This window comes from Pipra filicauda, unplaced genomic scaffold (genome assembly GCF_003945595.2).
Source record: "Pipra filicauda isolate LSUMZ 115617 unplaced genomic scaffold, ASM394559v2 scaffold206_size1356665_pilon, whole genome shotgun sequence".
Classification (NCBI taxonomy): domain Eukaryota; kingdom Metazoa; phylum Chordata; class Aves; order Passeriformes; family Pipridae; genus Pipra; species Pipra filicauda.
The window spans coordinates 169,987-183,651 of NW_024104317.1; the positions used below are offsets into that span (position 1 = coordinate 169,987).

The window sequence follows — 13,665 nt, forward strand, 5'->3', positions numbered from 1 at the left end:
ACCTGATTGGAAGGACACATTTAACTGAAGAAGTGCAATCTTCTCATGACTGAAAAACCTTCAGCTTCATCTTACTTTCCTTTGGCTTCCGGGCCTACAGTTCTGTACAAGGAGAGGGAGCACCACAGCTTTGTTCAAAAATTTTTCTTCAGCTTTAACTTTGGTAATACATAGAGGAAGTATATGTTGATTGAAAGCTCTAATACTTCCTTCTCTGTCCTTCAGTTTACTTTCCTGCCCTTGTTAAATCCACTTTTAAAGCAGGAAAGGAGAATGCATTCAAAGAGAACTTTCCTGTTCCTGAGATGAATTTATTCTGCTCATCAATTCAGAAATACTCTCCAAAAGAGGAGGTGACTATAGCTCCAACCCAGGCTGCCTGGTGAGCTGTCTTGCACCTTTGGCTGTCCACCTGCCCTGGCTCAGAGGCAGTAGCCTGGAAATCTGGGAGCCCCAGACTCAGGGTAGCCCACCTGGCAGAACAGCCAAACAACCTCCACATCCTGTGCATCTCACTTTGTAGCTGGCATGCTTCCAGTGAGCTGCATGGGTGAACCAGCAGGAAACCAGGCTGAAACTTTACATGTTTCCAGAAAGAAGTTTGTGAAATTGAACTATTTGCATAGACTACTGGGGTGAATTAGCAGCCCCTCCATTAGAAGTTTTCTCACTGAGTCTGCTCTGTCATGCTTAGTTAATACAGTAGCCAGTAAGTGCTTCATGTTTGGGTAAGCTATTCACACAGAAATAGGGGGGAAAAATGACAGTAACAGAACCAGACTGTAAAACTGCAGTTGTTAGGGGTATGTTCCAGGCTATAAGCATTTAAAATGTTTGCCATTAAAGCTTTCCACACTTAGATTCACATTCCTTCCTCTATGATGTTCTGCTCACCCACAATCACTCTGTCATATACTGTGTCCCTGACTCATGTTTTCCTGCCTTAATTAGTTGCCTCTAGTCAGGGATACTATTCACCTTTGTCTACTTCGTCCTTCACCTCAGTTACCCACAACAAAAAAAATAGCAGGCTATCAACTGAGGCACTTGACTGTATTCTTTACACAGGAATTCTACCTGTAATGGTAGAATCATTTTACTTGCTCAGATAAATGAACAGATATGGAAAACTAAAAATCTCATATATAGTCTGGCTGCCCACTTCTCTCACAGAGGTCATTTCATCTCATAGCTAGGGTCAGCTGATAACAGGCAAAAAATGAAGGACTCTACTGCACAAGGAGAGAAGTGAAAAGCATTTACAAACCAGAGACCTAATCATGCAAATGAAAATAAAAAAGAGCAGGAGAGATCAGCAACGTAAGCAGAGTCCAGCTTTGATGAAGTGTATTTGTAAAAAGAGATAACCTGACACTATAGAAAACAAAAGGGAACAAAATATATTGATCCTTTAAAGCAAAGCAGAAATCAGTTTTGCTCTTGAGAGGGAGGGAGGGTGGGCAGGTAGGCAGGCATCTATAGAAACAGGAAAAAAATTTTAATACAGCAAGAAAAGACTGATGAGTGCAATGAGGGACAGGAGCTAAGCAGATAGACCTTACCAAAAAGTTAATAAGATATGTGTTAATAAGATAATGTGTTCAGATCATTACATTTAGGACTACTGACTGTCCTTTGAGAGACCTGCTTCACACGATTTTCTGCTTTACCCAATTTTCTGCCAAAATTTTGAGATTATTTTTCTCCAGCGTTCAAATGGGAGGGAGTTGAACCGCTCCTCAATCTGCCCTTGGCTTCTTGGGTGCACCAAGTGTGTTTTGCCAATGCTTCCACATCTCAGCCTGTCCAGAGCTGGTTTCACAGCCTCTCACTGACCATGGTCTCTGCTGAAAAAGAACATGCTGAATAGGACACGATGCTGAGCCTTTATTTTCTACAACCACGGTCTGCTAAGCTAAGCAAAGTCATCTGTGCATCCCCCTGCCATGCACACTCTGCAGCTCACTCTGCCCCAGCCAGCTGTGTACACTTCCCCAGTCAGTCCTAGCAGTACTTTCATACCCTCCTTCCTCCACATGTAACGGGCTCACTTTCCACACAGCTCCCACTTGAATGCATATTCACAGCTTGTGCTAATGCTAAAAGTACCACAGAGCACAGGCACATTTCAAAGGAGACTTACACAGCCCTCTGAAATCACCATCCTTCTAGGTAAATAAGTCTCTGATGACCCATACTGTATGTATGGCATTATGCTGCATTTGTGATTCAGATGACTGCTCCAAACCCAAAGCACACATACAAAGTACTAGAGAACTTTCAACATAAAGGAGGTATAAAAGTGGAGCTGATTCACACTCTTAGCTGCAATCAAACTACCAGAGGATGCTGAATGATTTCCTCTGCTCTGGTTTTGGATGTCATTATCTGACCTCATTTCTTGCTTGTGACATTTTCTTGGGCAGCTCAGTGCTCACATATTATCAATCAAGCCAGAAGCACTCAAAGTCATACAAATGTGAGTGTATGTGTACGTCTCTGAAGGGGGATAAGGGGTGGGGTAAATTAAAGGCTTTTAAGTATTACTGATTGAGAAAGAGAGAAAACAACATTTAAAAGCCCTTTAAATGGCTATTCCTTCCTTTTGATCCTAAATTTCTCTTTGTTTTGTCCTATGCAGCTGGCTAAATGATGACAGAGTGGCTTGCAATTATCTGGATGACATTAGATGCCAGCTGAAATGGACACTAAAGGAAGAATCCAACATCCTGCACATGTAATTCCTACTCCATCTGGCACAGAACCAAGTCAACAAATATACACTTCTTCCCCCACCATCCCCAGTAAATCCCATGGCCAGTGAATGCTGTTGTGGTAACAAAAGCCCAGGAAGGGGGAAGAGCTTGGATATAAGCAGTTTTCAAAATGTTGAAGAAGCGTTTTAGATTCAGAACTGCACACACCTGTAGGTATCTCCCACAAGCTCTGCACACTGAACACTTACATGTACACTGCAGACCTGTGCTTCCAATGCCTGCAGAATCCTGAAGGACTCTAATTAATCTGATGGCTTTCATTTTCAGTCATTGTACAGCTTATTCAAATCACAGGTACTTCTCCACCAGTTCTGTGAAGCTTACTACAATAGACCTTAGTAACTGAGCACAGCTGTCAAAATAATGTTATTGTATTCCTGAATCTGTTCCAAAGACAGTTATTCCAGAGAAATTTAAAAGTTATATTCCTATATTAGCACACTAAGTAGTTCATAGCAGTTTAGTAAATCAAATATTCCATACTGCTAGCTTAATAAGATGGGGAGTCATGCATGAAATGACTGCCAGGTTAATGACACAGGGAGCCATGCATGGCATGTATTTGCATATAATAGCACAGAATGTTCCCCTAAATCCTTTAAATTACTCATCAGTTCTTAAATAGGCATTTAACTAAGCCTTCATCCAGAATCAAAAAGAAAGACAGAGCCACCTACAATTGAAAAGAACCATAGATAAGAACTAAGTAAAACCTAAAGTGCCAGCTTGTAGGAAGAGCAGGAAATCTGTACATGCAAAGACCAAACGAAAACACACCATAATGCCTACAGCTAAAAGTAAACGGACAGATTTGTTTCTTTGTAGCAACTCTCAAAAAGAAAATTAAATGTATTGTAGTAGAAAAGATGACACAGGAAAAGCACCAAAAAGTTTGAAACCAAGCCTGGAGCAACCTACAGACGTGATGAGGAGGGAACAGCATTTGTGCTTGTTATTTTCCTGCCAACTCACAGAGTCAGCCTGAGAGACTGATGTCAAAGCTGAAGATTTTTGTTTGGTTTCCTTTTCCAGCGCCCCTTCCAGACTGCCATATGTACATTCCTTCATGCCACAACTTTTCTGGGGGCTTAGTTTGTAGGAGCAGCTGAAGGAACAGGACATTAAAACACGAGCTACAGAGGGGAATGCAAGTGAAGGGAGAAAGTCTAGACCCTTCTCCTTAGACAACAGTTCAAGAGAGGTGGGTTACTGCACCAACCTATGCTTAGAATCAGGAAAGTTGCTTCAACTCTGCATTTTTCCTTTTCCTTTCTAGAAGTTGCCTGTTATAATTGCTCAGATGGCCAGCTCTTCACGGAAAGGACACATTCCCAACATGTTCCCAAATGAGCCCTCAAGGATGCTCAGGACTTTTCATACTATTGCAATATAACAGACCAATCTGCATGTTGTTTAAACACCTTCAGGCCCGAATACCTGTTACATGCAAACACACACAGACACACACAGAGGACAAAATACTGGCTGGAAAAGTTTCTGCACCACTTCAGCAAGTAGTACCTCACATAAATGTCATCACACACACTATGCTGTGCAGAACAGGTATTTTCTTCTGGATGCTGACTTGTTCTTCTCTCCACTTAGACAGAGAAACCATCTGCAAGAGCCTGCTCACAGTATCATTTTATATATAGCTGGATTTAAGTGTCCATTACTCCAAACTATAGATCACTTGCAAATGTGAGTCACAAATTTATATTACTGAAGTTTATAAATCTAACCAAAACATGTTATTATTTCAACATGCAAGAAGCTAATACACTTATTCATTACTCTATTTGGATGTGAAAAGTAATTAACAAACTAATTCAAATTAACCAAATACGAAATAGAGAACCTTGAACTTTCACACTGTCACTGCAAAAGGAATGTCAGACAAATAATATTCACCAACCACTTTTCCTATGACTCACTTGAGTGGTACTAGGGAATAAGGACAATTACACTCCTGTAAGCAAAAGCATTAAGCTATATCCATTGTCTCATAAGCTCAGACCATTTTGACCAGGGAAAGTGTCCTTGCCTAGACAATAGCACAGAAAAACATAAACTCACTGAGTAAACAAGAAAGGGAAAATACCTCCTCTCTAATCTAGAACAGCTGCAGACAGTAGAACAGTACCCAGATGCTTTCTGGAAAGATGCCTTTACATTAATGAAATTTCTATCCTTTCTACCCAAGATTTACCATTCATTTTTAGTAACTGGATACCAGTAATTCATTCTATGATATCAAGGTGTGACACTTCTCAGTTGTAAGCAACCACAGTAACAGCCTATATTTTATTTGCCTAGGAATACTTCTATTTCCTCAGAATATAACATGCTCTAAATTCTCATTTCTCTTCAACTAATGCTCTAGCTATTACATGTGCTGTGGGAAATGCTTTTATTTGTAAGTATGGTCTTTTGTGTTAAGAAAGATAAATGTCAGACTCATTAATTATGTATCTATAATTAGATACTGCTGAAAACGAGCTGAAACTTGTTTTGACATCTCCTTTGAAGAATGTATTTGTACATTGCATGTAACATTGCATATATGCATTTGCAAAAACCTGAACTAGCTGAATGGCAGCTATGTACAAAAGCCAGCAAGCTTTGACAGGGTAAACAAAATCAAAGCACAGCTGAAGCACCGACTTACAGGAGGGAAATTCACATGAGACAGCTTGCTCAGAAAAAGCTAAATGGCCATCAAGACGAAAAGAAGTCTCTGACCAGGAACACATGATGAAAGCTGTACTTTGTTGATTGCAGAAAGTTTTCTTTTAAATACACCCTTCTAAGTGTTTAACTAATTTCCAAGAGGCTTGATTGTACTTCACTCAACTCCAGGGTTTTTTTCCTACTAATTTGGAGATAGATTGTACCTCAAGGCAGAGCCAGGAACATGGGGCGTGTGCTTAAGCGGCAGGAACCCAAGAGTAAGCGTGGGAGGCATCGTGCTTCAGCAACAAAACGTATCCCTTCCCCCACAGAGGCAAAGGAGACAATCAACCCTACTTTTAACTGTGAATTTAAGTATGAAAACCAGCAGTGTGCAGAACATAGTGCAGGATGGAAGTAAACTCTCTTCTGCCTTTTACACAATCCAGGAATTTAAAGAAGTAATGCCAGCAACCTTTCTATATGAGTGGTCCCATGTATGAGGAAACCACACGTGAACTAATAAGAGGAGTATTAATGAAGACTCAAAGAACTGTCTAGGTTATTGTAGGATAACGATAAATGGTTTGGCAATGCTGTTTCTGGGACTGAATTCAGCCTTACCACAGCTGTTGGACTTTAACATCCAGCATTTAAGTGCTGTTATAATCAGAAAAGCAACTCCGTAAAAATAATACCTTCTTACTCAAAAGAGCTGCTTCTTCTATTGATTCAAAGAAACTTCTGCCAATCTGAAAAGCACCTTTATTACGGCCGGGGAATGCAAAGGGGTAGTTGTTCTCCCCAGTGCACTCCCCGGCCCAAGGAATAACATAGCCTTTTATACAGTTTGAAAGTAGCAAGCTCAAAATTATCTTTACACACACACTTTTTGCAGTCTTTCTTATCTAAATAGACATCTAGTTTTACTTCCTATTCTTACCATTATGGAGTAGTTACGTAAAGTTTTATCACTTCAAACAGTTGCAGGTTAATACGCATACACTCCTTTGCAGTTTGTTTTATCTAAATAGACACTTAGTTTTACCTCCTATTCTTACCATTATAGAGTATTTACGTAAAGTTTTATCACTTCAAGCAGTGTCAGGTTCCCCACCCCTCTCTACGTGCTAAAAAAAACCTTCCCCATTCTCTAAGCTTTTTATCTCAATTGCCCACAGTTCGGTCAGAGACTTTTAAGCAGTTTTACATTTTGCAAAGTCACACCTTCATAGCTAAATATCTAATATTTTATTTCATTCTCTATTTCAATTCCCCCCTTTTCTTTTAACTAATGCAAATTCTTTTGCATCACTTTTTGTACAGTCCAGAGCACATGTACTTGTTGTGCTATAGTTCTTATTTTCCACCACATCCATAGATTGACGATTGTCAGGAGGAGAGCTGCCAGCATCAAAACCAAGATCGGGTGAATCAGGAAGTTAAATAGCTGAGCTGCCGTGGGTGAATGTCTATTGGTTAATCCCAAAAACATGCTCCACCAATGATGTTCTCCAGTTTTTGTTATTTCTGTAATGATGTGTTTTATCTCTGTTGTATCGTGTTTCACTTGCCACAGCATGCGACGTGAAGTAGCATTTACTTTTTCCATTATTTGTTCAATATCCGGATGATAAAGCATTTTCTGGAGGATATTAATGTCCATACCTATTTGTAGTTCAGGCACTTCATGATATAACATATATCTATCCGAGATCAATTGCATGGTGGTCACAGGAGCAGTGTATTTAAAGTCACATCCTATTATTTTAGTAAAATTGCAAACACAGAAGTTAGTACCATTAGTTAGTTCTTTACAATTATCAATTATTATACTTGTGCAAGGTGTCTTGATGCAGGCACATCCTTTACCTACATAATACACTTGGGACTGTGCTTGTGTATTTGGGAACATTTCAAACGTACATACACTGTCTTCTGTATCTAAACATAAATCCTCCTTCTCTATTACAGCATTTTCACACACATATCCTAGTTGTTCCCTAGGTATACAGGCCTTTGTGTTGACAGTTTGCCACCTCCCCGTGTCCTTGTCATAACTTGCCCAGACATTATGCCCTATAGGTCTAACTACAATGTCTCGGTGTATTGCTCCTAATGCCAAGACAGGAAATATGGTCTGTTCTTTTGCCTCACGGATGGTAAGAACATATGCCTCTATTTGTTCCTGCTCTGTGTTATATGTGAAGTTTACTAACTGCCACCATGCCTGATGTTCTTTTTCAAATTTACTTGTGGTGTCTTGTCTGGATATGATCTCTCTTATCTCTTGAGGTAAAATTCCTGAGGTTCCTTCTCTTATAATTCCTGCTGATACAGATTGTATCCATTGCTGAGTTTGGATACACTGTATTGCTACTGAGACATCTTCTTGTAATTTTTCAAAGACATTAGTCACAACCTGAAAGTCTTTAGATGTGTGTTCAGTTAACAAGATCATCAAATCTGTAGTAAGAGATTCTGTTTCAGCTATAGTCATTAATGATGATCTGAGTGGTACTTCCAGTTTTCCCAAATCAGAGGTTACAGTGCTGAGCTTATTAATTAACATTTCTTGATCTATTGAATTTAATACTCCTAATCCTGATCCAAACCACCCCATTAGATCCCTCTGGGCTCTTTCGTGATGGGATCTAGTTTTTAACCAAGCATTCCATCCTTTAAGACTTTGGAGAATGAAGGGTTGGCAATCCTCTTTTATAGAGGATATGTTTGTTTGTATTTTTACTTGGACTTTTTTCAGAGAATACGTAGGGTCTAAGAGTAACTTCTGCTCATTAGATTGCCTAATTACATAAGGTCCTACAAGGGAAATATTGTGATTTCTTTTTGTACATACTGAGGGCATATCTGGTAAAGGAGCAGAAGTCTGTGATGTTGTTGTGGTGGTGTCTATTATAAATTTTCTTGATAGTGCTTTGTCTCCTTTCAGAGTAGCCCAAAGACATGTTACAGAAACTGGTGTATCTATGGTAAAGTTGTGCCAACATTGATCGGACCTACAGATGGACTTACCAATCAGGTTTCCTTCTATAGGTTCTCTTACAGTGATCTGTGTTTGGGAGATTTGTTTCTCATCGTCAGGTATGTTAATTCCTCTACATCCTATCTGGGTTTTTCCACTTATTCCCGTTAAGGTACTAAGCCCGTTTCTTTTTTCCCAATCAGAGCATGGTCTATTTTTGTGCATGACCACAGTGGCTAGGTTTAAATTGGAAATGTCTTTTCCGGACATACCAGTATATCCAATGTGAGCCCTAGACCATGGCCAGTCTAAGGTAGTGGCCTGAGCCAGAGTTAGTATACTTATCAGAGCTCCAGCGGCTAGTGTCGAGTAAACCTGAGGGTGGTTGGTCCTACAAGTTCTGACGTCCATGTTTCTCGAGGTGCCTTCTTTACTCGTGAATAATGAATCCAGGTGGGTTGTTCCTTAATTTTGATTGCTGTGTAGGTCGTCAGAAGCACCTGGTATGGTCCTTTCCATTTCTCCTCTAATGGTTGGCCTGAAAAAGTTTTAACATACACCCATTCCCCAGGGGAAATGTTATGTAAAGGCTGATCTATTCCTCTTGAGCGAGTACTCATCACTTGTTTGTTGATTTTTGACAATTGTTTACTTAATGAGATCAAGTATTCTCGTACATATCCTTCTCCTACTTGTATGAGATCTTCTCCTTGATAATAATTCCCATAGGGTCTTCCATATAACATTTCAAAAGGGCTCAGCCCTTCTTTAGTTTTAGGTTTGACCCTTATTCGCAATAAGGCCAGAGGTAATGCTTGGTACCAATGTAGGTTTACTTCTTGACAGATTTTTGCCAATTGTTGTTTTATCAAATGATTCATTTTCTCCACTTGACCACTTGCTTGTGGTCGATATGGAGTGTGTAATTGCCAATTAATTTGCAGGATGCTGCTAATTCTTTGTATTATTTTAGCTACAAAATGTGGTCCTCTGTCCGAGGAGATGATGTCAGGTACTCCAAACCTGGGGATAATTTCATTAAGTAGTACCTTGACAACTTCTCGAGCCTTATTGCTTCGAGTCGGGAAAGCCTCTGGCCAATTTGAGAAAGTATCTGTCAAAACCAACAGGTATCTGTAACCTCCCTTCCTAGGCAACTCAGAGAAATCTATCTGCCAGTGTTGCCCTGGGAGATTACCTTTGCCAATTGTCCCTATCTCGATTTTATTGGTTGTGTGAGGATTATTTTGAAGGCAGGTCTTGCATTGTTTAGTAACCTGGATTATTGTAGTGTATAAATTTCGTCCTATAATTTGTCTCCTTAGATATTTGTGTAATGCATCTGCCCCCCAATGAGTTTTGTTATGTTCTGCTTGTACAACTTTCCATAGTACTCTTTCAGGTACCACTATTTGTCCTGTTTCTAAGTAGTACACGTTACCTTTGCGTTGAGCTTGCTGATCTTTTATTAATTTTAAATCCTCCTTTGAATATGATACATTAGAGCTTACCTCTATAATTTTGCCATCAGGAATTAGGGAGGCAAGTTCTACCTGGCCGTTTTCTGCTGCCTTTTTCGCCTCTCGATCCGCCAATCGATTGCCTTTTTCTTGGTTTGTATTCCCTTTTTGATGTCCTCTACAATGCATAATAGCAAGCTTTTTCGGTAACTGGACAGCTTCAAGTAATTTTAAGATTTCTTCTGCGTGCTTTATTTGTTTTCCTTGTGATGTGAGTAACCCTCTTTCTTTCCACACTGCTCCATGAGCATGAACTACCCCGAAGGCATACTTTGAGTCTGTCCAAATATTAATGTCCTTTCCTTCTCTTAGTTGTAATGCTCTGGTAAGGGCTATTATTTCTGCTTTTTGTGCAGAGGTGCCAGCAGGGAGTGCTTGTGCTTCAATGACGTGATCTGTGGTTGTTATGGCATAACCAGCTTTGCGGATTCCATCTTTCATATAGCTGCTTCCGTCGGTGAACCACATTTCTGCCTCGGGCAGTGGTGTATCTTTCAAGTCCGGTCGGCAGGAATATGTCGCTTCAATTGTTTCAATACAATCATGATACACCGATTCCTCTGTGGTTGTAGAACTTGATAAAAATGTTGCTGGATTTACGATATTAGTGGTGACGATTTCAACATCATCTTGTTCTACTAGAGTGGCCTGGTATTTGAGAAACCTGGAGGGCGAGAGCCAGTGACCGCCTTTCTGTTCGAGCACTGCTGAAACCACGTGTGACACTAGAACAGTCATTCTCTGTCCCATTGTGAACTTTCGGGCTTCTTGTATGTTCAGTACTACTGCAGCTACGGCCCTCAGACATCCTGGCCATCCTTTGCTCACTTCATCTAACTGTTTAGAGAAGTATGCCACTGCTCGGCGATATTGTCCGACCTGCTGGGCCAGGACCCCCAGTGCAATTCCCTGCCTTTCATGCGAAAAGAGCAAAAAAGGTTTAGTTACATCTGGGAGGCCCAGTGCAGGTGCCTGCATCAGTTCCTTCTTAAGCTGATGGAAGGCTTGTGTAGCTTCTCCGGTCCATGTTAATTGTTGATTTCCATCTTGTAGGATCTGGTATAGGGGTTTGACTATTAGTCCATATTTGTAGATCCAAAGCCTACACCAGCCAGTCATTCCCAAAAATGTGCGAAGTTCTTTTGAAGTTTGTGGCAAAGGTATTTTACAGATGGCTTCTTTTCTTTCTGGCCCAAGTCGACGTTGTCCTCCTGAGATTTCATATCCTAGATAAGTAACTTCTTTCTTGACAATCTGGGCTTTGTTTTTAGATACCTTATATCCTTTCAGCCCTAGAAAGTTCAATAAGCTCACAGTCCAATTTTCACATTCTTCCTGTGTGCTGGTTGCAATTAATAAATCATCCACATACTGCAAGAGGACTCCGCTGTCTGAAGGTGCCGTCCATTCTTCAAGATCTTTGGCAAGCTGGTCTCCAAAAAGGGTTGGACTGTTTTTAAATCCTTGTGGAAGAACAGTCCATGTGAGCTGTGATCGTCTTCCTGTTTCCGGGTTTTCCCATTCAAAGGCAAAAAATTTTTGACTTTTAGGGTCCAAAGGCAAGCAGAAAAAGGCATCTTTTAAATCTAAAACAGAAAACCAGATATATTCATTTTTTAGTTTAGTTAAAAGTGTATATGGGTTAGCTACCACTGGGTGGAGGTCTTCAACAATTTTATTAATAGCTCTGAGGTCCTGAACCAACCGATAGCTTTTGCCATCTTGTTTACGGATTGGCAAAATAGGTGTGTTAAATTCTGATTTACATTCAATTAGTAAACCAAATTTGATAAAATTGTCAATTATTTCTTTAATCCCTTTTCTATCTTCTAGTTTGAGAGGATATTGTTTAATTCTTACCGGCCGTGTCCCAGGTTTTAATCTTACTGTTACAGGTTGAGCATGTCTGGCCCTTCCTGGGGTCCCGTCAGCCCAGACCCCCGGGTAGATTTGGTCATAGATTGCTGGTGGTACTTCTCCCGATATCTGTGGCTGGATTAGAGCAAGACTTAAAATTTCGATTAATTCATTTTCTTTTACTTTAAGTTGCATATCTCCATTGTTGAACCTAATTTCTGCATTTAGTTTTTCTAATAGATCCCTTCCCAAAAGTGATTTAGGTGCATGAGGCATATATAGGAATTTATGTATACCTAAAGTCTTACCTAATTTAAAATTTAGTGGTTTCATAAAAGATACTTTTTCAACTTGACCAGTGGCTCCCATCACATTCAAAGATACATCATCCATGAGGTTTAATTCCTGATTTAACACAGAAAATGTTGCTCCAGTGTCTACTAAAAATTCTATTTTATGTTTATTTTTCCCCAGTTCCATTATAACCAAGGGATCCCTGGGGGCAAAACCCCTCGGTCCCCTTTAATCTTGGTCCAATTCTGCCATTAAAATAGGTTTTTGCTCCCTTTGAGGGCATTCTCTTTTCCAGTGTCCTTCTTCTTTACAAATTGCACATTGGTTTGGTCTCAATTTCTGCTGGTTACCACTTCCAGGGTGCCATCCAGGTCTCTTAGAGTGATGTTCTCTTCTACCCAGGGCGGCAATGGTTGCCTTTGTGATAGCTTTACCTAATTTCTGTCTTTCTACCCCTTCCCGGTTCCTGTATACCCGCCACGCCTCTTCAATTAATTTTTCGATATTTCTCTGATCTTCGGCTTTTAATTTTTGTAGTTTGCGTCTGATGTCATCTGAAGATTGACCCAAAAACAGTGAAATTAACTGCTGTTGGCCCTGGTCCCCTGATGGGTCTAAGGTGGTGTAAGTTCGCATTGCTTCCTTTAATCGATCTATAAATTCAGTAGGGGTTTCCCCAGTGTTTTGTTTTACTGCATAAAGAGAACCCCAGTTTACTGCTTTGGGAACTGCATTTTCTATTCCGTAAGCCACCCAACCCCGGTATCTCTGGAGAATTTGATAATGGTCCGGGTCGTTATAGTCCCAGCCTGGTTTATCTCGTGGGAAATAGAAATTCAAATCATCTCCAGCTGCTAACTTGGTTTGTGCATAGGTCCTTGCTGCTTTTAAGACTAACTCTTTTTCAGTTTCTGTCAAAGCATCCAACATGAGATCTACGTCTTCCCAGTCTGGATCTAGAGCTTTAACATATGCTTTAAATTTCTTTGCTACCCCAACTGGGTCGTCTCTATATTTACGAGCAATATTCTTCCAATTTTCTAAGTCTCCCATAGAGAAATTAACTTTAAGTTTCATAGGGCCCCGCGGTCCTGCAGCCTCTCTTAAAGGGGCTTGTATAGTCCGCCTGGTCTCTGTGTGTGGGGAGATAGATTTTGCTCTCATTTTACTGCGTGTCCGCCTGCTCAGGGGAGATAAGGATGATGGGGAGTGGGAAGTTTCCCTTCTTCCCCTTTCTTTGTCCCTACCCCTCCCTTGCTGTCTTGAAGATGCGGACGATTCACTGTTTGGTCCTGAGGGGGGAGCAGAAGCCCCTCCTTCGGCTATTTCATTTGCCCTTTCTCCAAAGGGACTTACATAATCCTCAATTCCACTTTCCAATTCCCTGTTGGTATATTTCAAACACCTCTGTCCTATTGAACAGGCTGAACAACACCTTCTGAGCTCTCCTATACCTTGTTTTAAATTCTCCTTTTCCAGTGTTAAAACAAACGGGTCTCGTGGGGCTAGATTAATGCCACACTCTCTCTGCCATTCTGGGTGTTCCCTTAAGCAAAAGAAC

The 13,665-nt window shown here is 40.5% G+C and overlaps 1 protein-coding gene across 1 annotated transcript; it reads right to left on the bottom strand.

Annotated features, from left to right (window-relative positions):
* Positions 1-8,792: 8,792 nt before the first annotated feature.
* Positions 8,793-12,005, bottom strand: LOC113996813. The gene has a single exon (XM_027738139.2). It carries the CDS (start codon positions 12,003-12,005, stop codon positions 8,793-8,795), a length of 3,213 nt encoding a protein of 1,070 aa, XP_027593940.2.
* Positions 12,006-13,665: the final 1,660 nt, after the last annotated feature.

Bases quoted from the DNA above. Each gene is read 5' to 3' on its own strand.
- LOC113996813 (XM_027738139.2), bottom strand. From the start codon at position 12,005: ATGCAACTTAAAGTAAAAGAAAATGAATTAATCGAAATTTTAAGTCTT.